General features: G+C 34.9%; 1 protein-coding gene across 1 annotated transcript in view; it reads left to right on the top strand.

Annotated features, from left to right (window-relative positions):
* Positions 1-23,250, top strand: part of LOC114054133 (peroxidasin-like protein) — a 475,034-nt gene that overhangs the window by 358,075 nt on the left and 93,709 nt on the right. The window contains exons 13-14 of the mRNA XM_027877274.1: positions 8,300-8,412; positions 12,365-12,521. Of these exons, the coding sequence (XP_027733075.1) occupies positions 8,300-8,412; positions 12,365-12,521 (270 nt within the window). The remainder of the gene's footprint in view (positions 1-8,299; positions 8,413-12,364; positions 12,522-23,250) is intronic.

Raw genomic sequence — 23,250 nt, 5'->3', positions numbered from 1 at the left:
ATGGAGTTAGGCTTTTTGGCTTTTATTTGTTATGTGTTATTATAGAGATTCATCTATAGATGGAGTTCAGCTTTCAGTTCTTCAGTGAGGTTATTGCATTTTTTTATCTTTTAAATTTCGGTGATGATATTCATTTTGAATCCAGGTGATCTCAATTCTTCATTATACTCATTTTTGCTCTGAAATAGCAAATGCTGTACTAAAAAGCAAACAGGAAAGACGCTTCCACTCCCAAGTAGTGCATTTATTATGTGGATATCAATGTCAGTCAGATAGTGAACAACATTTGATATAAGGAAGTCTTATTACTGTTCTTATAGCCATCATCCCCATTCTTATTGACCTGATATTTTACAATTAGGGTTATATCATGACCCACTCATTAACCTCCACCATGAACTGTAACAAAGTGTATATTTTACTTTATTATTAAATACCTTATATATTTAAACTACACTACAGAACAGAGTTATGTAATCTAAAAAATACGCAGGTTGTTAGATTTTCAAAAACTTGAAAATCCTTGGTAAGGGCAGCCATCTTTCCAATAAGCAAGGCCCACCAGAAAGAAAGAAAATGTATATTTAGAAATCACTTTTAGTGTTTATCAAATTAAGAGATAGTGATATGAGTGAGGGAAGGTCCCTACAAGCTATTTCCAATGTAAAAGTGGTTTAGTCATTTTGGATAAGTTTACTACTTTTAACCATCTCAATTTAATTTCGTTAGATTCATTAATTGCCTACCCTGTGCCAGGCACTGTGCTAAGTGCTGGGAATATGAAAGAGGCAAAAGACAGTCATTCTCCTCAGTGGAGCTTACAGTATAATGAGAAACAACATGCAAATAAATATATGCAAAAGAAATTATACAGTATGTGGGATAAATAGGAAATGATTAAGAGAGAGAAGGCACTGGGATTATGAGGGATTGGGTAAGTCTTCCTGTAGAAGTTTAGATTTTAATTGGTACTTAAAGGAAGCCAGGGAATTCAATAGTCAGAGCAGAGGAGGGAGAGCATTCCAGGCATGGGAGACAGTCAGAGAAAATGCCTGCAGCTGAAAGACGGAGTGTCATGTTTGTGAAACAACCAGGAGGCCAGTGTCATTGGATGAAAGAGTATGTGTTTTGAGGAGTAACATGTAAGAACAATGTAAAGGTAGGAGAGGGCTGGGTTAGGAAGGGCTTTGAATGCCAAACAGAGCATTCTGTATTTGCTCCTGGGGCAATAGAGAGACACTGTAGTTTATTGAGTAGTGGAGAGATGTGATTAGACTTATGTTTTAGGACCATTTTAGTGACTAAACAATTATGCATCAATACTTCAGTGGATTTGTGATATCATTGATGTTGGTGCTCCCTTCAGTGGTATCTGTCACAACTGATGCATGTTTTCTTGTCTTATCCATGTCCCTCCTTAAATTCTACAAAGATTTACCTGACATGCTAGATTGTTTCTCTAGGTCTTTTAACATTGCATGTGTATCAGAATATCACTTAAGCGATCTGTTATGCTTAATCCGTGCTATATATTTATCATTACCATCATTGTCATAGATCATGTTTATATGGTGCTTTACACTTTGCAGAGGACTTCATGGACATTTTGTTCTTTGAATAGCCTACATCCTTTTTAAATCATACCTTTCCCAGCTGACATATTTTATGACATTTTGTGTGCTTGGAAGCATCATTGATGCTATGCTATATCATAAGATATCCTTCATGTTTTTCTCCATTGCCTTTGGAATCTCCTGTAATTTTTACTGGTTGGGTCCTCCAGATGATCTGGTTTGCTAAAGATACTGTGGTGATTGCATGAAACTACAGAGCACTATAGAATTTCCTCAATGAATTTCATGATTACTCAAAAGAGATAGGGCTATTACTTTATAGAGGAAGACCAAATGAATGAAGAATACTAGGACTATCATAGATTATGCATAGAAGTTGATGTGCAATTTATTTATTTAGTCCATTATGGTATCTGTCTTGGACTGTTTTTGTAGATAGGCAGTGGATAGGGCCTAGAATAAGGTAAAAGGAAGAAAGAGGAATAAATTACATTTGCAAAATTATGTAGTCCTTTCATTGATCTCATGCTTCTTCCTGGAAGAAAAACTCATCTTTTAACATTGTTGTTCTCTTATTTTTGTTATTTAGTTCTGCATAGTAGGAAACCACAATAGCCAACTAATTACTACTAGTCAGTAATTATTAAATGATAAATTATGTTAAAAATTGAACTGGTTGAAATTATTATCACAATTAATATTTAAAGCAGCAATACTACAATATTTCTCATAGCCATTCCCTTCTTTCCTTTCATATAGTCCTCACTCTGTTTGAGGACCTCATCTTCTCTTCCCTAGACTACAGTAAGAAACGCTCATTAGCCTGACATTTAGAGTGATGTTGTTTTGGTCCTCTCTGAGCACAAAGGGCAGCAACATAGTCTAAATTTCTTCACAATCTAAAACCATCAGAATTTTCAATTCTTTTTTCACAAGGTACCCTCTCTCTCTCTCTCTCTCTCTCTCTCTCTCTAGATATATATAAATATATATCTATATATAAATATATATATATAAATATACATTCTTTTAGTTCTTCATCTATATTTAGAATGTATTCATACCTCATCTTTTAAATCCTTAAAATCATCTGTTAAGCACCTTTTTCTTTTTTCAAGGCTCATTTTAGGTGATATCTCCTTTAGGAAGTCTTCCTTGGTCTTCCCAGGTAAAAAATTTATCTCCTCTGTGAATTTTGCTCAAACACTTTGGATCTCTCATTTGCTGCTATCAAACTTTACCTTGTATTATACAATGCCATAATCCTTTTAGCAAGATGATAACTCCTTGAAAGGAAGAAATTGTTATTCTTTTTTCTTTTATCTTCATAGTCTAGTGCAGAGCTTTGAACATAGTATTTCATGAATATTGGTGTAAGTGAATTGAATAACTTACAACTGTGTGACATTTTATAATATAAACAAACTTCATTTGAAAATACAGCTGTAAACCAGGGATAATGTTTGCTGCCTCACTCCCATCGTGTTGATCATCTTTTCTAACAGCCTGCACACTAGAGGTTTCCCTCTTATTTTATTAAGTTGATGGAGATACCAACATACATGGTGTCTGGGTTGTCCATTGGCTGTTTCTTATTTTTACTACATGATATATAGTTTCCAGAATTTATTTCTTTCATTTTTTTTGTAATCTGAGTTATATTTGTCTTTAATTTTATGGCTTCTCTTACATTCTCACCATGAAAAGCTCATAATTGGGAAAACCTCATTATCCCACAAGATCCTGTCAGCATTGGTGCTTCACCTCATCACCACCCTCTGTTCCTGTAATTGGAGAGTGGAGCTATGAACTCCAAAACCTTCTTTTATGGAGGGAGCTCATCGCAAACATTTTTTCATTTCTCACTTAGTTGCATTACTCTAAGACTTCTCTGACTTTTTCACCATGCCTTCTCTGCACCCCCATCCTCATTTTCAGCCTTTTCTGTTACCTTTCACTGTGTATATGTGTATTTCATACTTTCATATGTGTATTTGATACTTTCATATGTGTATTTCTAGTGCCTAGCACAAAGCCTGTCGCACAGTACTTAATACATTTTTATTGACTGACTGACTTTGAGTTTTCAAAGATTATTGATGGTTGTTGTGCAAATACATCTGTATGGTTTTTTCAGTACCCTGGGATATGATTCACTTATGTCTTAAAACTTAAACCATTTCATAGAGCTAGAAGGGATTTTAGAGGTCATCAAATACAGCCTCTTTATTTTACAGATGAGGAAACTGAGGTACAGATAGCTTAAGTGACTTCTCCAGGGTTATACAGCTAGTAACTGTGTAAAGTAGGATTTTAACTCAGGCTTTCCTTATGTGTCTTGGACTTAATTAAGATCTCACTTAAACATGTTTGTTCTATACTTTCCAGTACTTCTGTCTTCTTTCTCTAATTCTTGAAGGTTATACTACCTATTATTTCCAGTAGACTACCATTTATTTATTCTTTTCCCTCTAAACATAACCATAAAAGGTTCATTTTACTATTCTTCACATGTTTCAAAAGCCTGTTACGATTTGGGATCTAGCCTTACTGGTACTATTTTATGTCCTTTGTTATTTTTTTAATTCCTAATATGGATAATGTGACATATTTTTAGCCTTTTAAAAGTTTCCCATTCTTTTTGGATTGTCATATTTATCTTTTTTCTAAGCCTTTTAAACTCAGTTATCTTAGAGCTTACAGTAGATATTTGATGATGATGATGATAATGATAAAAGCAGACAGAAGGAGATACCTTTCACAACTATAGCTAGGAGGAGAACTTCTTACAAAAAAAGAGGAAGGGACAGAGGTTATGGTAAAATATAAAACAAAAAAAAGAAAAAATTTGAATGCAAAAATGATCAAACTTTTGGACAAATAACACCAATGTAACTCACATAAGAAAATAAGCTATTGATAGGGAAAGCATCTATTATCTAGGTGGCACAGTGGATAGAGTACTGCTCAGGAAGTCAAGAAGACCTGATTTCAAATCCAGCCTCAGACTCTTACTAGCTGTGTCAACCTGGGCAAATCACTTTGCATCTGTTTGCCTCAGTGTCCTCATCTGTCAAATGGAAATAATAACAACACCTACCTCCCAGGATTGTTGTGAGAACCAAATGACACGATAGTTGTAAAGTACTTAGCGCTCTTCTTGGCATATAATAAGTGCTACATAAATATTAGTTAGTTATTATATCTTTGATAAGAGTCTAATATCTAAGATACATAGGGAAATGACATAATAAGATCAAGTGATCAAAGTATATGGACAACTAGGTTGCAAAGACATAATGCAACTATTAATAATCATAAGACTATTCCAGAGAATAATAAGATAATGCAAATTTAAAATGCAAATTAAAACAACTTTAAGATTTTATCTTTTATCCACCAAATCACCAAAGATTATAGAATATGAAATTCATAGATGGCTAGATAGTAGAGGAAACAGGCATACATTGGTAGAGCTATAAAACGGCTCAATCATTCTGGGAAACAATTTGGAATTATGCATAAAGATCACTGAACTATTCATACACTTTGACCCTGCCAAGGTCCCATATATAACAAAAGATTTAAAGTAGGATTCCTTATGACAGCCCAAAACAAATCAAATTGTCTGCTCATCAACTGTGGAATGTTTGAATAAACTGTGATGTATGAATGTAATGGGATATTATTATAGCATAAGAAATGATAAATATGAGGAATTAGAGAAATGTTAGAAAAATCAGAATTGACAAAAATGAAGAGGTTAGAACCAAGAGTACTCTGTCTGCAAAGACTACTAATGTACTGTAACTGAAAACAGAAATAAAGTGCTGCCAAAGTCAGATTAATTACTGTGACACAGTCTCAGAGAGGGGGATTTGGGGAGGTTGAGGGGTGAGGTGTGGGAAGAAGGTAACATGGAGAAGTAGCAGAGCAGCATGGTACAATGGAAGGGGCAAAGGCTCTGGAACAAGAGAACCTGGGATCAAGTTGCACCTCGAATTTTTACTATTTGTGTGACTTTAGACAAGTCACTTATCCTCTCTGGGCTTCTGATTCTTTATCAATAAAAAAGAGAGTTGAATTAGATGACCTCTAAGGTCTCTTCTGGCTCTAGGTCTGTATAATTATGAATATATGAATCTCCTTCTTTGTAGAAAAATAAAGCACTGCATTTGTGGAATGTTATATTTACTGGGCAGCTGGGTGGCACAGTGGACAGAGAGCCAACTTGGTGTCAGGAAGACTTGAGTTCAAAATGTAATCCCAGAAACTTATTAGCTGGGTGACCTTGGGAAAGTCACTTAACCTATTTGCCTCAGTTTCCTCATCTGCAAAATGAGGATAATATTTATACCTGCAATCCAGGATTGTTGTGAGGGTCAAATAATATAATAATTATAAAATGCTTGTTACAGTACCTGGCATATAGTGGGTGCTACATAAATGTTTATTATTATTATTGTTGTTGTTGTTGTTGTCAGATGTTATTGCCTTGTAGGTTGAGTTTTGCTCAAATTTATTTTTGTTATAATAGAGGATTCAGTGGGAGTATATACTGAGAAATGATTCTAACAAAAGTTGATAATTGGAAAATGCATGATGTTAATACATATTTAATTATTTTTTTTCATTCCTTGTCTATATTCAAGAGGTAGCTAGGTAGCTCATGAGATAGAATGCTGAAACTGGAGTCAGGAAGTACTGAGTTCAATTTTGGCCTTAGACACTTATTAGCTCACTTAAATTCTGTCTGACTCAAATTTCCTCATCTGCAAAATGGGGATAATAATATATACCTCCCAGGGCTGTGGTGAAGATAAAATGAGATAATATTTGTAAAGTGCTTTGCAAACATTAAAGTGCTAAATAAATAATAAATGTTAGCTATTATTATAGTTAGGTTAATGTAGTTACCTTCTTCCAAGATTATCATCAATTTCATATCATCAGCAAGTAGTTTCATATTGGTCAAATTGCATCCAGAGTGATAGTTCCATTGATTTCTTCATCTGTCTTTTGAGAGAGAAAAATAATCACTAATGTGAGATGAAGAATTCTGCTATAAGCTTAAGGAAACATTTTAGCATTTGTTTGGGGAGTTGCAATCTCCTATCTTTACTATCCCATATCTATGGGTCAGTTTTCTGTCAATATTAGAAATTCATCATAAATGTCCTCCATTTGACCTGACTCCCTCTCATATTCCAATGATATCACTTCTGTTTTCTTTTTCTTTTATCCTCACCCAAATGTTCTCTATTACCCTTAAATTCCCAGCTTAATGTGTACAGTTTGGTACTTTTTTGACTTATAGGTCCTTTTCTTTTCTATTTACTCTCTTTAGATTGGTCTCTTGCCATCTTTATTATACATCACTCCCTTTCACACACTCTTCAATTCAGCCAAACTGGCATTTTTGCTGTTTTCACACACGACATTCCATCTTTCATTTCTGTGCCTTGCATGACTCCATGTCTGAAATATATTTTCTTCTCACCTCTCCAGCCTAGAGTCTGCTTGCTTCAAAGTTCAGCTCAGATGGCACATCCTACATGAACCCCATATGCCCACTCACCCACCCTCTGGTGCTAGTGCCCTTACAAAAGTTAGATTGTATTTTTTTTGTATATACATATATCTATACAAGTAGTTTCCCAGAACAGAACAAAAGCTCTTTGAGGGCAAGTATTGTTTCACATATGGCTATGTATCCCCAGAACCTAGTACCATGTCTAGCACATTTTGTTGTTGTTTAGTCATTTTCAGTCATGTTTGACTTTCCATGACCTCTTTTGGGATTTTCTTGGTAATGATACTGGAGTAATTTGCCATTTCCTTCACCAGCTCATTTTACAGATGAGGAAACTGAAGTCAACAGAATTAAATGACTTGCCCAAGGTCACACAACTAGTAAGTGTCTGAGGCCAGCTTTGAACTCAAGGAGATGAGTCTTCCAGATTCTAGGCCTGGTGCTCAACTCTATGAACCACTTACTGTCCTGTCTAGCACATAGTAGGCTTAAAAATAGACTTGGTGGTAGATTTTTAGCAAGCTGTATATACAATTGCATTATATTACTGTAGTTATGATTTCCATCTTAACAAATAACAATGATATCTAAGAAATCACATTTATCTCCCTGTGTTATCATTTTAATTTTACTTGGTTTTTTAGTCTTTGCTATTTTTGTTAAAAAAATTCCTTACCCTATTCTCTGTTGTATTCACCTTAGAATTACTTATTCCACTACTCATTCAACTAGGCAATACTCATTCCATCTTTCCCATGATATTTTTATTCTATGTTTCACTCATTTCCCTCCGTATTTGCCAATATTATAGTTTTTCAGGACATTTCTTCACCCTTTCACAAATTTCAGATTGAGTTGGCTTGCCAATCATCATTTTCCCATGCAAGAAGCAAACATGCAAGACACATCCCTTTCAAGGATCCCTTTGCTTTGGTCTTATAAGCCAGAGTCAAGAAAACCAAATTAAATTTGTTTATATGGCAAACTTATTATGCCTTAGTAGGATGCCCATTTTTCCTCTTGCAGTGGTAGCAGACCTGTTTTTCTTGCCAGGTAATTAATTTTTTCAAACACTGAAGTCAATATTAACCAATGTAGTATCCAGTAAAGTGTAGTTTGATTTGTCTAGCTGCTATGGAGAGAGATGACTGATGTGAGGTTATTTTCATTTGTTTATTGGTATTTTTGGCAGTGCTTCCTGTGTTGACTCAGCTACCTCCGGATACAAGTGTAGAGGTTGGGAAGAATATCAACATTCCATGTAGTGCTCAAGGAGAACCTCAACCCATAATTACTTGGAATAAGGTAAAGCAACTTTTGAAAGATAATGTTTAAGAAAAGGTAAGAATTGTACTAAACTGAAGCTACAGAAGTAGTCATTTTCAGATTGATTTATCACAGCTAAGCTTTTCTCCCACAGAAGTGGCTGCTTCTTATCGTATGGAAGCAAACTGTTTCCTCTATCACTTAAAAAAAAGATATTTCAGTCTCTATCTGATTTTGTTTCACAACTTCTCACAAATGGTGTCCCTTCAATATTTAGCTGACAGGGAAAGCAGTTGAACAAGTATACATCAGTTCTGCTAAGAAACAGTTATTTACACTATATTAAACCATTGATACGATGCAACAACAACAAAATGATGCAGGTTGAAACTTTCTTAAGGTCACCATTTATTTCCAATTCCTCAAAAATACATCACTGTCAATCATAGAATAAAACCTCACAGTAAGATTTTGTTGTTATTGTTCAGTCGTTTCACTCATATCCAACCCTCTGTGACCCCTTTTTGGGATTTTCTTGGCAAGGCTTTCCATTTTCTTCTCCAGCTCATTTTACAGATGAGGAAACTGAGGCAAACAGGGTTAAGCAACTTGCCCAGGGTCACACAGCTAGCAAGTATCTGAGGCCAAATTTGAACTCAGGAAGACGGGTTTCAGGACTGTCACTATATCCACTGTGTCATCTAACTGCCCGCAACAAGAAACATTTGATAAAAAATCCAAGCAATGTGATAAAAGCGTTTCCAGCAGATACAAAATCTTAGCTGCTGTTACTGTTTGAACTTGTGATTTCAACTATATGAAGAACTACTAACTAATATGGAGTCTTCTTCCACCAATGCAAGTTACCCTCTCTCCTGTAACACAGTCTGAGAGTTAGCTCAGAGTGTGAAAGGTTAAGTAATCTGTCCATGATTACACAGCTAGTAATTACCAGAACTGGACAGTAACCCAAATCTTCTTGACTTCAAGGCTGATTCTTTAGTCACTGTCGTACTGCTTCTTTAATGAAATTTAAATAAATATAAATATAATAACAATATAATATACTAGAAATAATATATAAACAACCTTAAATATAATAATATAATATATTATAAATAATAATATATCATAAATAATATATCATATAATAATAAAAATAAAGAAATGAAGAAAAGCCTCTAGCACATTGGGTGGACTACCTGTCGTAACCTTTTACGAGCACATGGATGAGAGTCTCAGAAAATGGGAAAGTATGACTAGGATGCTTGGAGATCTCCTGAATTTATGATATCCTTCATTTGATTATTTATGGAAATAATAATAATTAAGAAATACTTTAATTGGACACCTCACTCATATTGGATCAACGGGACATGTTAATTACAGTTATTTACTTCTTTCTTTTAACTTTATTCTAACAATCATACAATTGTCTCTTGAAGCTGGTCCTTAAAGACACACACACACACACATACACACACACACACACACCCCAAACAAAACAAAGCAATGCAACAAGTAAGCATTAGAGCAGCAGGATTTGTAGTTATTTCCAGGAGAATATGATGTCATGATGCACTAATTGTTCAGTTACTAAACTGAATTATCCAGGACTCTTTTCTGAGTAGGCACATGCGTCATCATGGATGACTCTTTGAACAACACCACTGTACTGCACTTGGAGTCTTTCTTTCTTTCTTTCTTTTTTCTAGGCAATTGGGGTTAAGTGATTTGCCCAGGGTCCACAGTTAGTAAGTGTCAAGTGTTTGGTCTGAGGACGAATTTGAACTCAGGTCCTCCCGACTTCAGGGCTAGTGCTTGTACCACTGCACCACCTAGCTGCCCACTTGGAGTTTTTCTTAAAGGAGAATATTAAGAACACAGTCAATGCTAAGTTAAGGGAGTTAATCCTCACAAAAGTTCTTAATTCAGCTGAACAAGAATTTATTAAATAAATACCCATCTTGAGCTGTGAATTCTACTGGGTGCTATGGATATAAGGACAAACATCAAGCACTCCCTGCATTCTCAGGCAATAATTGCATCAGGTTTGATATCTTGTCTCAGGAACAGCACCCTCTGTTATCATCCTGGGAAGTTTCTCAAGGCTAGGTTTGTTTTTGCAAATACCATTGAGGGACTTTCTATTTTGTATCTCTAGGAGTTGGAAGGGCCAAGGGTTTAAAATCATTCTCTTTAATTTCTTTCTTTGTTCAATTGATAAATGAACCAAAGTGGTTTTTTTTTTTTTTGTATGAGGTAAAAGCTTGAATCAACAGACTCATATTTTTAGATATTGGCTTAAAATTTATTAGATATTCCATAGTTAAAAAAAAAGAAAGATAGCTTGTTAGTGTCCTTTTTGTAATACTAGCTATCATTTGTGAAAGTTCTTTATGTATGTTAATCCTTTTGATCCTCACAACAATCCTGTGAGGTAGATGTTATCTCCATTTTACAGATAAGGAAACTGAGGCACATAGAGATTAAGTGACTAGCTCAGAATGACACACGTAGTAAGTATCTGAGACTTGATTATAACCTGGTTCTTCTGACTCCAAGTACTCAGCTCTATCCACTGTGCTACCTAACTTGCTCCTTTTTCTCTCAGAGGTTCATTTCAGAGACAATCCATGGTTCTAAAATACTAACACAAAATTAAATTCATTTGACCTTTATTGCTGTGTGATTTTCCAGTTTCCTTTCTTGTCAGTTGTCATATTTCAGTGCATTAGCTTTGAGCTAATCATTCTTGAGGTTATTATCTTTTTTATAGAAATTAATAGGAATAATAAATATTTTTAATTAAACATTTTATCCATATTGAATTACTGGGCCATATGTATTTCATCATATTTAGTCCTTTCCTCTTCCTATAAACATCATACAATTGATGTCAGATTCTGGTCCCTAAAAAAGAAAAAAAAAGCAAAAACAGTAACATTGGAACAGAAATCCCCATACCAATCATCCCCTAATCTCTCTTGGGGAGTTGAGGATCTAGTATCTCTGGCTGTGTTTCAGAGGCATGAAACAGATTCCCTGATAGATGTCACAGAGATACATGTGGCTCTCAAAAAAAACCACCCATATAGAAACAAAAATGAAAGCTAGTGCATGACAGCTGACATGGGAACTCAAGGTTTTTCTTCACTCATTGCAAGTTTTATGTGTCCTGACCTCTTCTCTCTCCCTGTGGCTTCTCCAGCAGTATCATACCTGACTACTTGCCCACAGGACTGTCCTGGGATCTGATTATTCTCCTCAAGATTATATATATAGCAGGATCTCTTTCTGTAACTCACTCCAACTACCTTATGGTACAGACAAAACAAACAAACAAACAAAAACTAACCTGAGGCTCTGAAGGAAGTTTGAAAACTTTTTCAATAGGTGCCTACCCTCTCTGATCAACTCATTCTGCCCTAAATTCCTGGTTGTTGCTCATCCTTTGCTCATTATAATTTTTATTCCTAAAACACTCTTCCCCATCTCTACCTTTGAATTAATTCCCTACCTCTTTAGCTCAACCCCAGTGCCAAGTTTTTCATGACGTTCCCCTCTGCATTTATTATAGTTCATATTATGATTATTTGTATATGTTTTATCTTACCTGTTAGAATGTAATCTCCCCGAGGGTCAAGACTATGCTTCATTTCAGCTTTTTATCCCCAGCATCAAGCACAGTGCCTTGAATGTACACTTATTCATTATTTCTTGAATTTTTTGAAGTAGTAAAGAAAGGACTTTGTGACAAATATTTTCCTTGGACTTTGAAACACCTTGGTTTTCTTCAGGTAAGGGTAAGATTTCTAGAGCTCTTCTTTAGGAAAGTAGGAACATTTACTACAGATATGAAAAAAGTCATAATTGAAAATGAAGATCCTTTATTAAAATTAAAGTTGTTAAATTTACATTTGTTTTATGAGTCATGAATTTCAAGCACTTTGCTTTCCTTACTTCATTCTTAATCTTTTTTTTTAATTAGGCAGGTGTTCAGATTACTGACAGTGGCAAATTCCATGTAAATAATGAAGGTACTCTTACTATCAAGGATGTTGGGCAAGCAGACCAGGGAAGATATGAATGTGTGGCAAGGAATCACTTTGGATTTGCTACTACTAGTATTCTTCTCACAACCATTGGTAAGCTATTATTGATTTTTATCATAATAGAATATATCACAATAAGTTTCTCTAAGGATTCAAACTAATAGGGAGCTGTAGAACCATAGAAACAAAAGGTTTTTTAATAATTTATTTTGATTTATCAACCATCACTTCCATAAGATTTTGAGTTTTATATTTTTCTCCCCTTCCCTTCCCATTTCCCTCCCCAAGACAGCACACAATCTGATATAGGCTATACATATACATTCTTATTAAACACATTTTCACATTAGTGATGTTTTAATGAAGAATTAGAACCAATAGGAGGAACCATCAGAAAGAGGAAACAAAACAAAATAGAAGAAAAAAAATAGCAAATAGTATGCTTCGAGCTGCATTCAAACTCCATAGTTCTTTCTTCTTTGTGGATAGCATTTTCCATCATGAGAACTTTGGAGATGTCTTAGATCCTTGCATTTCTGAGAAGGACTAAGGCTGTCAACGTTAATCATCGCACAAGGTGGCTGTTACTGTGTACAACGTTCTGCTGGTTCTGCTCACTTCACTCAGCATCAGACTTTCCAGGTTTTTCTGAAGTCTGCCTGCTCATCATTTCTAATAGCACAATAGTATTCTATTACATTCATATACTACAACTTGTTCAGTCATTCCCCAATTGATGGACATTCCCTCAATTTCCAATTCTTTGCCACCATAAAAAGAGCTGTTATAAATACTTTTGTACATGTGGGTCGTTTTTCCATTTTTATCATCTCTTTGGGATACAGCCCTAGAAGTGCTATTGCTGGGTCAAAGGGTATGCACATTTTTATAGCCCTTTGGGCATAATTCCAAATTGCTCTCCAAAATGGTTGGATTATTTCACAACTCCACCAACAATGTATTAGTGTTCTAATTTTCCCACATCTTCTCCAACATTTATCATTTTCCTGTTTTGTCATGTTTGCCAATCTGATAGGTGTGATGTGGTACCTCAGAGTTGTTTTGATTTGCATTTCTTTAATCAATAGGGATTAAGAGCATTTTTTCATATGACTACATAGATGGCTTTAATTTCCTCATTTAGAACTGCCAGTTCATATCCTTTGACCATTTATCAATTGGGGAGTGACTTGTATTCTTATAAATTTGACTTAATTCTCTATATATCTTAGAAATGAGGCCCTTATCGGAGACACTGGTTGTAAAAATTCTTTCCCAGTTTTCTGCTTCCCTCCTAATCTTGGATGCATTAGCTTTGTTTGTGCAAAAACTTTTAAATTTAATGTAATCAAAATTATCCATTTTGTATTTTGTAATGCTCTCTATCTCCTGTTTGGTCATAAATTCTTCTGCTCTCCATAAATTTGACAGGTAGACTATTCATTACTCTCCCACTTTGCTTACAGTATCAGCCTTTCTATCTAAATAATGAACCCATTTGGATTTTATTTTGGTATATGGTGTGAGATTTTGGTCTATGCCTTGTTTCTGCCATACTCTTTTCCAGTTTTCCCAGCAGTTTTTTTCAAAGAGTGGGTTCTTATCCCAGAAGCTGGGGTCTTTGGGTTTATCAAATAGTAAAATACTATGGTCATTGACTACTCTGTCTTACATACCTAACCAATTCCACAGATCCACCACTCTATTTCTTAGCCAGTACCAAGTAGTTTTAATGATTGCTGCTTTATAGTACAATTTAAGATCTGCAATTGCTAGGCCATCTTCCCCTGCATTTCTTTTCATTAGTTCCTTTGATATTCTGGACCTTTTGTCATTCCAAATGAATCTTGTTATTATTTTTTTTCTAGCTCTATAAAATAATTTTTGGTAGTTTGATTGGTATCACACTGAATAAATGAATTAGCTTAGGTAGAATTGTCATTTTTATTATATTAGCTCAGCCTACCCATAAGCAACTGATGTTTTTTCCAGTTATTTAGATCTGACTTTATTTGTGTGAAAAGTGTTTTGTAATTGTGTTCATAGAGTTCCTGGGTTTGTTTTGGGAGGTAGACTCCTAAATATTTTATAATGTCTACAATAACTTTAAATAGAATTTCTCTTTCTATCTCTTGCTGTTGGGCTTTATTGGTAATATATAGAAATGCTGATGATTTATGTGGACTTATTTTATAGCCAGCAACTTTGCTGAAGTTATTTATTATTTCAAGTAGTTTTTTACTTGATTCTCTAGGAATCTCTAAGTATATCATCATATCATTTGCAGAGAGTGATTACTTTGTTTTTCCTTTGCCTATTCTAATACCTTCAATTTCTTTTTCTTCTCTTATTGCTAAAGTTAACATTTCCAGTGTGATACTGAACAACAGTGATGATAATGAACATCCTTGTTTCACCCCCAATCTTATTAGAAATGCTTCTAGCTTATCTCCATTACATATGATGCTTGCTGAAGGTTTTAGGTAGATGCTACTTATTATTTTAAGGAAGACTCCATTTATTCCTATGGTCTCTAATGTTTTTAATAAGAATGGGTGTTATATTTTGTCAAAAGCTTTTTCTGCATCTATTGAAGTGATCATGTGGTTTCTGTTAGTTTTGTTGTTGATGTGATCAATTATGCTAACAGTTTTTCTAATATTGAACCAGCCTTGCATTCCTGGTATAAATCCTATCTGGTCATCATGTATTATTCTTGTGATAAGTTGTTGTAATCTATTTGCTAATATTTTATTTAAAATTTTTGCATCTATATTCACTAGGGAAATTGGTTTATAATTTTCTTTTTCTGTTGTGACTCTTCCCAGTTTAGGTATCAGCACCATATTTTTATCATAAAAAGAATTTGGTAAGACTCCTTCTTCACCTGTTTTCCCAAATAATCTATATAGTATTGGAATTAATTGTTCTTTAAATGTTTTATAGAATTCACTTGGAGATTTCTTCCTAGGGAGTTCATCAATGGCTTTTTCAATTTCTTTTGCTGAGATGGGGTTATTTAAGTATTTTTCTACCTCTTCTGTTAATCTGGGCAATTTATATTTTTGTAAATATTCCTCCATTTCACTAAGATTGTCAAATTTATTGGCATACAGTTGGAAAAAATAGTTTCTAATTATTGTTTTAATTTCTGCTTCCTTGGTGGTGAATTCACCCTTTTCATTTTTAATACTGGTAATTTGGTTTTCTTCTTTCTTTTTTTTAATTAAATTAACCAAAGGTTTATCTATTTTATTTTTTTTCATAAAACCAACTCTTAGTTTTATTTATAATTCAATAGTTTTCTTAATTTTAATTTTATTAATTTCTCCTTTTGTTTTCTGTATTTCCAATTTGGTGTTTAATTGAGGATTTTTAATTTGTTCTTTTTCTAGTTTTTTTAGTTGCATACCCAATTCATTGATCTCCTCTTTCTCTATTTCACTCATGTAAGCATTTAGAGATATAAAACTTCCCTTAAGAACTGTTTTCATTGCATCCATAAGTTTTGGCATGTTGTCTCATTATTGTCATTCTCTTGAATGAAGTTATTGATTATTTCTATGATTTGTCGTTTGACCCATTCGTTTTTTAGGATTAGATTATTTAGTTTCCAATTATTTTTAGTCTATCTTTCTGTGGCCCTTTATTACATATAATTTTTATTGCATCATGATCTGAAAAGGATGCATTTAATATTTCTGCCTTTCTGCATTGGATTGTGAAGTTTTTATGCCCTATTTCATGGTCAACTTTTATGTATGTGCCGTGTACCTCCAAGTAAAAAGTATATTCCTTTCTATCTCCTTTCAATTTTCTCCAAAGGTCTATCATACCTAACTTTTCTAATATTCTATTCACCTCCTTAACTTCTTTCTTGTTTATTTTGTGATTAGATTTATCAGAAAGGGAAAGTTTGAGGTCCCCCACTAATATAGTTTTGCAGTTTATTTCTACCTGTAACTCCTTGAACTTCTCCTCTAAGAATTCGTATGCATATGTGTTTAGTAATGATATTACTTCATTGTCTATGGTGCCTTTTTAGCAGGATGTAGTTTCTTTTCTTATCTCTTTTGATAAGATCTATTTTTGCTTTTGCTTTGTCTGAGATCAGAATTGCTAGCCCTGCTTTTTTTTTTTAACTTCAGCTGAAGTATAATATACTCTACTCCAGCCTTTTACCTTCACCCTGTGTGTGTCCCTCTGTTTCAAATGTGTTTCCTGTAAACAACATGTTGTAGGATTATGGTTTTTCTGCTATCTGCTTCCATTTTATGGGAGAGTTCATCTCATTCACATTCACAGTTATGATTACTATCTGTGTGTTTTTCTCCATCCTATTTCCCCCATATTTTTGTGTTTCTTTCTCTTTTCTCCCTTTTCCTCCTCACTAGTGTTTTGCTTTTGATCACCGCCTCCCACATTCTGCATCCCTTCTAGTAGCATCCTCCCTTTTCTTCCCCTTTACCCTTACTATTTATTCCCTCCTTTCTACCCCCCTCCTTTTCCTTCTCCTTTTCCCTCCTACTACTTATAGGGCAAGTTAGATTTCTGTACCTAACTTATTATGTTATTCCCTTTTTGAGCCAAATCTTATGAGAGTAAGGTTCAAACAATGCTCATGTTCTTCCCTTCTTTCCCTCTACTATAATAAGTTTTTGTGCCTTTTCCTGTAGTGATTTAACCTTGTCTGCCTCCTCCTTTCTTTTTCTCTCAGTACATTTTCTCAGATTAATCACTTACTTAGGTCCATTTAACCCACTTGATTAGATTTTTTTTTGTCATTACATCAAAGTCAACTTATACCCACACCCTCTATGTATACACATTTAAAAATGATTTAATAACAATACAGTTCTCAAGAGTTACAAGTGTCATATTCTCATGTAGGGATGTAAACAGTTTGCCCTTATTAATAACATGTTGTTGTTTTTTTTTGTCCCGTTTACCTTTTTATGTTTCTTTTGAGTCTTGTATTTGAAGATCAAATTTTCTGTTGAGCTCTGATCTTTTTATCAGGAAGGTTGGGAAGTCCCTTATTTCATTGAATGCCCATCTCATCCCCTGAAAGATTATGCTCATTTTCTCTGGGTAGTTGATCCTTGGTTGTTATCCAAGCTCCTTTGCCTTATGGAATATTATATTCTATCCCCTATGATCTTTTAATGTAGAAGCTGAAAGGTCCTGTGTAATCCTGACTGTGGTTCCATGATATTTAAATTATTTCTTTCTGGCTGCTTATTATATTTTCCCTTTGACCTGGTAATTTTGGAATTTGGCTACTATATTCCTTGGCATTTTTAATTTGGGATCTGTTTCAGAAGGTGATATGTGGATTTTTTTTATGGCTATTTTACTCTCTGGTTCTAGGACTTCAGGGCAGTTTTCCTTGATGATTTCCTGAAAGATGCTGTTCAGGCACTTTTTTCATTGTGATTTTCAGGTAGACCAATAATTTTTAAATTGTCTCTCCTGGATTGATTTTTCAGGTCAGTTGTTTTACCAATGAGTTGTTTTGCATTTTCATCTATCTTTTCATTCTTTTGTTTCTGTTTCACTGACTCTTGCTCTCTCATAGTCATTAGCTTCCATTTGCCCAATTCTAATTTTTAACAAATTGTTTTGTTAGATTTTGTACCTCCTTTTCTGTTTGACCCATTTTATTTTTTAAGGAGTTCTCCTCAGTGAGTTTTTGTGTCTCCTTTTCTGTTTGGCCAATTCTGCTTTTGAAGGAGCTGTTTTCTTCAGTGTACTTTTTTTCCAGTTGTCCAATTGTATTTTTTAAGGACTTGTTTTCTACAGTTAATTTTTGTCTTTCCTTTTCCAAGCTATTGATTCTCTCTTGTATACCTCTCATTTCTTTTCCCAATTTTTCTTCTACCTCTCTTATTTGACTTTTAAAATCTGTCTTGAGCTCTTCCAAGAAGACTTTTTGGGCTTCAGACCAGTTCGTATTCCCTTCTGAGGTTCCAGATGTGGGTTTGTTGACAATGCTGTCCTCTTTAGAATTTCTGCCTTGATCTTCACTGTCTCCATGATAAGAATCTATAGTACATTTCTTTTTGCTCATGGTGTTTCTTATTTCCTGGCCTTTAAAGAAATTAATATTTCCTATTGGAGAGCAGGGGGCACTGACTCAAGCTTTTTGTGCTGAGAACTCAGGGCTTGGTCACTGGCTTTGTGTGCTGGGGCCTCCAATGCTGGCAGTTGGAAGCTGTAGGGTTCTGGCAGCTTACCTGGTATTGACCTGGAATCAGCAACACTGGAACTCTAGGAGTAGGATTGGGAGGTCTGGCCCCTGGAGGTTGCCTGCCTGCCTGCTCACCCAGGTTTTTCCTTTCCCTCCTTTCGGATGGATGTTCTCCCCCTAGGGAAAACCCTTTGGAGCACTTCCAAGAGTTTTGCTGAGGCACTGGGAGATTTGGTAGCTGTAGAACCCTGAGGCACATGTTGGTCTTTTGAGCCAGTATCCACTGGTTCCCCTACCGTTACTGAGGCACTAAGGGGTCCTGGTGTTGGTGTTTGCCTGCTCTACCACCTGGGGTTCAGGATCTCCCCTTGGTTTGCTGAGGTGGAGGTTTCTGCTAGCTTTCTGAGACACCTCCCATTCTGTACTGTTCCCCTTCTCCCAGGGCAAGAGGGGTCTTTCCTGTTAATCCCTCAAGCTAGCTGGGCTATTGGACTGCTGCACCCCATCTTTCTTCTGGTTCAGCTCTTCCAGGGTTTTTCCCGGGGCAATATTTTCTGGGCTTTCAGAGGTTAATAAGGGACAGTAAGAGCAACTTACTTCTTACTCCACCATCTTGGCTCCTGCAGCAAAAGTTTTTAAATTTCTTTTTATGGAAAGAACACCTTCAATCTCACCCTAATTTTACTTGCTCTCATCTCACTATCTACAGTACTTCTACATCATTTATTTACACCATTTAACACTGTTTTCCATTTATGTCAAAATCCCTTAAATTCATTCATACATATATCCCTGCTGGTCCCTCCCACATCTCTTCCCTCCCCAACAACTCAATGGATACCATTGGATATTATGAAAAGCCTTCTATAAATCTTTCATTTAATGTGTATTAAACTTGGAGAAATTAGTCATTGTCAAATATCTGGAGAGCAAATAACCATTTTCAAAGCAGCGGGGTAGAGTATTTCTGATCAATTGTTGGTCTGGAGCTATTTCATCTTTGTGGTGAACTCCTTTGCCCAAAGAATATCAGTGCAATTCATCTCTAAACTTATCCTTGAAAGTCACCTGAGGGAACAGAGAAGTTCTGTCCATGGTCTCCTGGTTATAGCAGATTAGTCCATCAATCAGTCAATAAACATTTATTAGGTGGTTATTATGTACCAGGCACTGTGGTAAGCAATGGGGATACAAAAAAGAGGCAAAATATAGTCCCTGCCCTCAAGGAGTTCATAATCCAATGGGGGAAACAAGCGAACATATATGTACAAACAAGCTGTATACAGAATAAATAGGAAATAATAAACAAAGGGAAGGCATTAAAATTAAGAGAGGTTGAAAAGGCTTCCTGAAGCTAAAGAAGTCAGTATAAGGAGAGGAGAAGGGAGTACATTCCAGGCATGAGAGACATCCAGAGAAAATGCCTGGAGTCTCTCTCACTTAGTGAGATTCTCACTTAGCACAGTACCTGGCATATAGTAGAAAACTATCTAAATGTTAGTAGCAGCAGCAGCAGCTGCTAGGTGGAATGGGGGACAGAGCACTGGCCCTGGAGTCAGGAAGACTTGAGTTCAAATCTTACCTCAGATCTTATTAGCTTTGTGACCCTGGGCAAGTCACTTAAACCTGAATGCCTCAAAAAAAAATTATCATAATTACAAAGTATTCAGCATTTCTTGCTGAAAAAAAAAAAGACTGTGTCTGTACAATCCCAGATATGTAAACTAAAAATGAAAAGCTCATTTATCTAAGTGATTTTCCTGTCAATAAATTCCTGGGTAACAGTTTATTTTTCCTTTTTTTCTTTTTTTTTTGTTGTTGTGAAGATAAAATGAGATAATAATTGGAAAATGATTAATACAATGCCTGCCACATGTTCAGTTTAGTTGTTTTCAGTTGTGTCCTACTCTTTGTGACTCCATTTGGAGTTTTCCTGGCAAAGATACAGAAGTCGTTTGCTATTTCCTTCTCCAGCTCATTTTATAGATGAGGAAATTAAGTCAGACAGGGTTAAGTGACTTTTCCAAGGTCACATAGCTACTAAGTATCTGAGGCCAGATTAGAATTCAGGAAAATGAGTCTTCCAGACTCCAGGCCAGGTGCTCTATCCAGTGCACCGAGCTACCCTGTGTCCTGAAATATAGTAAGTGCTATATAAATGTTATTTATTGTTATTAGTTCACATATTTACATAGTACATTAATGGTAACATAGCACTCTTTTTTAATAACAATCTCATGGAGCAGGTACATCAATTATTATTACCCTCATTTTATAAAAGAAACTGAGGCTCAGGAAAATTTAGTGGTTGGACTGTGGTCAAATTGATCATAAATGTCATAACCAATATTCTAACTCAGGTCTTCTATTTCCAAATCTGGCATCCTTTTTACTTGACCAGCTGCCACTTATCCACATGTTTTGGAGTTGTGTAGACTTTGTCACTTCTGAGAATAGTTTAAGGAAAAGTGTTGTTCAATGATTGTGTTTGCCTTCAATGAAGGTGTTAGCTTCCTTCTGGTCTATGTGGAATGAATACTATTGTGCTGTGTGCAGAGCTGTTACATCTCAGAAGAATACATGTGCAGACAGATTTGGGAAGAGTACATTGAGAGCTCAGATTCTAGATATTGGCATTATGAGGGAGAGAATTGATTTATTATCAAAGATTTTACAGTAGACATTCATCAAGAGCACATGACGTTTGTACGTGCTAACCGGCAAAGGCTGATTTTTCCAGATAGGCTCTGAGAGTCTTTTTTTTTTTTTCCTAGCCTATACCCATCACCTGAAATTAACATTTCTGAAAAAGCAGTTGAAGAGTTACTTTATCTTTCTTATCTTCAGTTTCCATAAAAATGGAAAGATTTTCAAATAAAAGACTTGAAATTTTCTATTTTTCTAATCCTTCTTATATGGCCAGAAAGTCTGTTGGATATTTTCATTGTTACAATTCTGTGCTAAATAAAAAGTAGATTTGAAATATCTTCCTTTTAAAAAAAATCTACATTCATAACCTATCATGAAGAGCCAGAGATCAATAGGTATATAGGTAGTTTAAATGGTATGTGATTCAGGCACATATCTTCCAAATTTATATAAGGTATTTATGTTTGTTACTTCTATGCCAATGTACATATATTTTTAATCTTTTGCAAAGCATCTGTCCAATCATCTTCCTTTGAGAGTAGTGCTAATATTTAAAGATAGAGTTGGAAATACCTATAGAATTATAATAACTAGAAATTTTGGTATTGTAGTTGAAAGTCATTGCCAAACATTATTTTCCCAGGGTGCTAAAACCCTATTCTCTTTCTCCTGTGCTATATCATTCCATCTTTCTCTGGTCTAACATCCATTAACCTGCAACAATGGTGCTGAAAACCAATTATCTAAAAAAATTAAAGAACTTAATTTCTGTTCCTCTTTACATAAAAATATTTTGAAAATAAATTTGTAGTTTGGGGGCAAGAAGGCATTTTAAAAAGTAAATAGGGGCAGCTTGGTGGTGCAGTGGATGGAGCACTGGCCCTGGAGTCAGGAGGACCTGAGTTCAAATCCGACCACAGACACATAACACTCACTAGCTGTGTGACTCTGGGCAAGTCACTTAACCCCAATCACCTCACAAAAACAAAACAAAACGAAACAAAACCAAAAAGTAAATAAAGAGTTGTCATTGTGATGGAGTATTTTTTAAGTACTTACTATGTGCCAGCCACTGTGCTAAATGCTAAGGATATAAAACCAACAAACAAAATGGTACCTACTCTTAAGACCTTACATTCTGAAAAGGTAAGACAAAACATAAATTGGGGCTAGGAAGTCAGCAGGGAAGGGAAATAGGTAGCCACATGGAGGCCAGGCAGGCCATGTGGAGGTGAACCAGAAGTAGATAGTGAGCAGTGTGTCTGGGTCTTCTCATGACATGGAGATTCCAAGAAGGGTCTCATCTATCATTGAGTTGACCTCAGAGTGGAGTTGTATCAGGGTTTTTATTAGTATGCCTTAAGCTGAAAGCCTTTGAAAAAAATAATCATTAGAAATTTAGCAGCTACCAATAAACATTTAAATATATAAAAACACACATTTGAAATGATCATATATAAAATGATTATTTTCAGTTTATTTAAAATGTATATATTTACTTAAACAAGATAATAATAATAAAAATATACTCCTTGTTTTTGCATACTGTTCCAAAATCTTTTCCTTCTATGTATTTTCTTGCTTTGAGTTTTTGTAAACATTATTGCAGTAAATGTATTATCTTGATTTTGTTTTCTTTGATCTGTATTTCCTTAGTTATGCTTTCTTCATACTTGTTATTTCTTATGTTGAAATAACATTATGTTAGGTTCATCTATCATATTTTGTTCAGCCATTATCCAGTCGCTGGAGAAATACATTGTTTTTAGATTTTTGTTATAAACAATACTGTTATGAATGCCTTTGTCTACATAGGTTTTTTTTTTTTTCCCATTTCAGTACCACCCTTTGATATAGTCCTAGTTGGGGAAATCACTAGGTCAAATGGTATGAATGGTTTTGTAACTCTTATTCTATGTTGTCATATTGCTGTGCAAAAAAAAAAAATGCCTCTAAGGAAAGTTTCACTGGTAGTATATATCC

This window comes from Vombatus ursinus, unplaced genomic scaffold, assembly GCF_900497805.2.
Source record: "Vombatus ursinus unplaced genomic scaffold, bare-nosed wombat genome assembly UNPS02014812.1, whole genome shotgun sequence".
Taxonomy (NCBI): Eukaryota; Metazoa; Chordata; class Mammalia; order Diprotodontia; family Vombatidae; genus Vombatus; species Vombatus ursinus.
The sequence above is the reverse complement of the archived record's forward strand: the minus strand, read 5'-3'. Positions and strand labels throughout refer to the sequence as shown.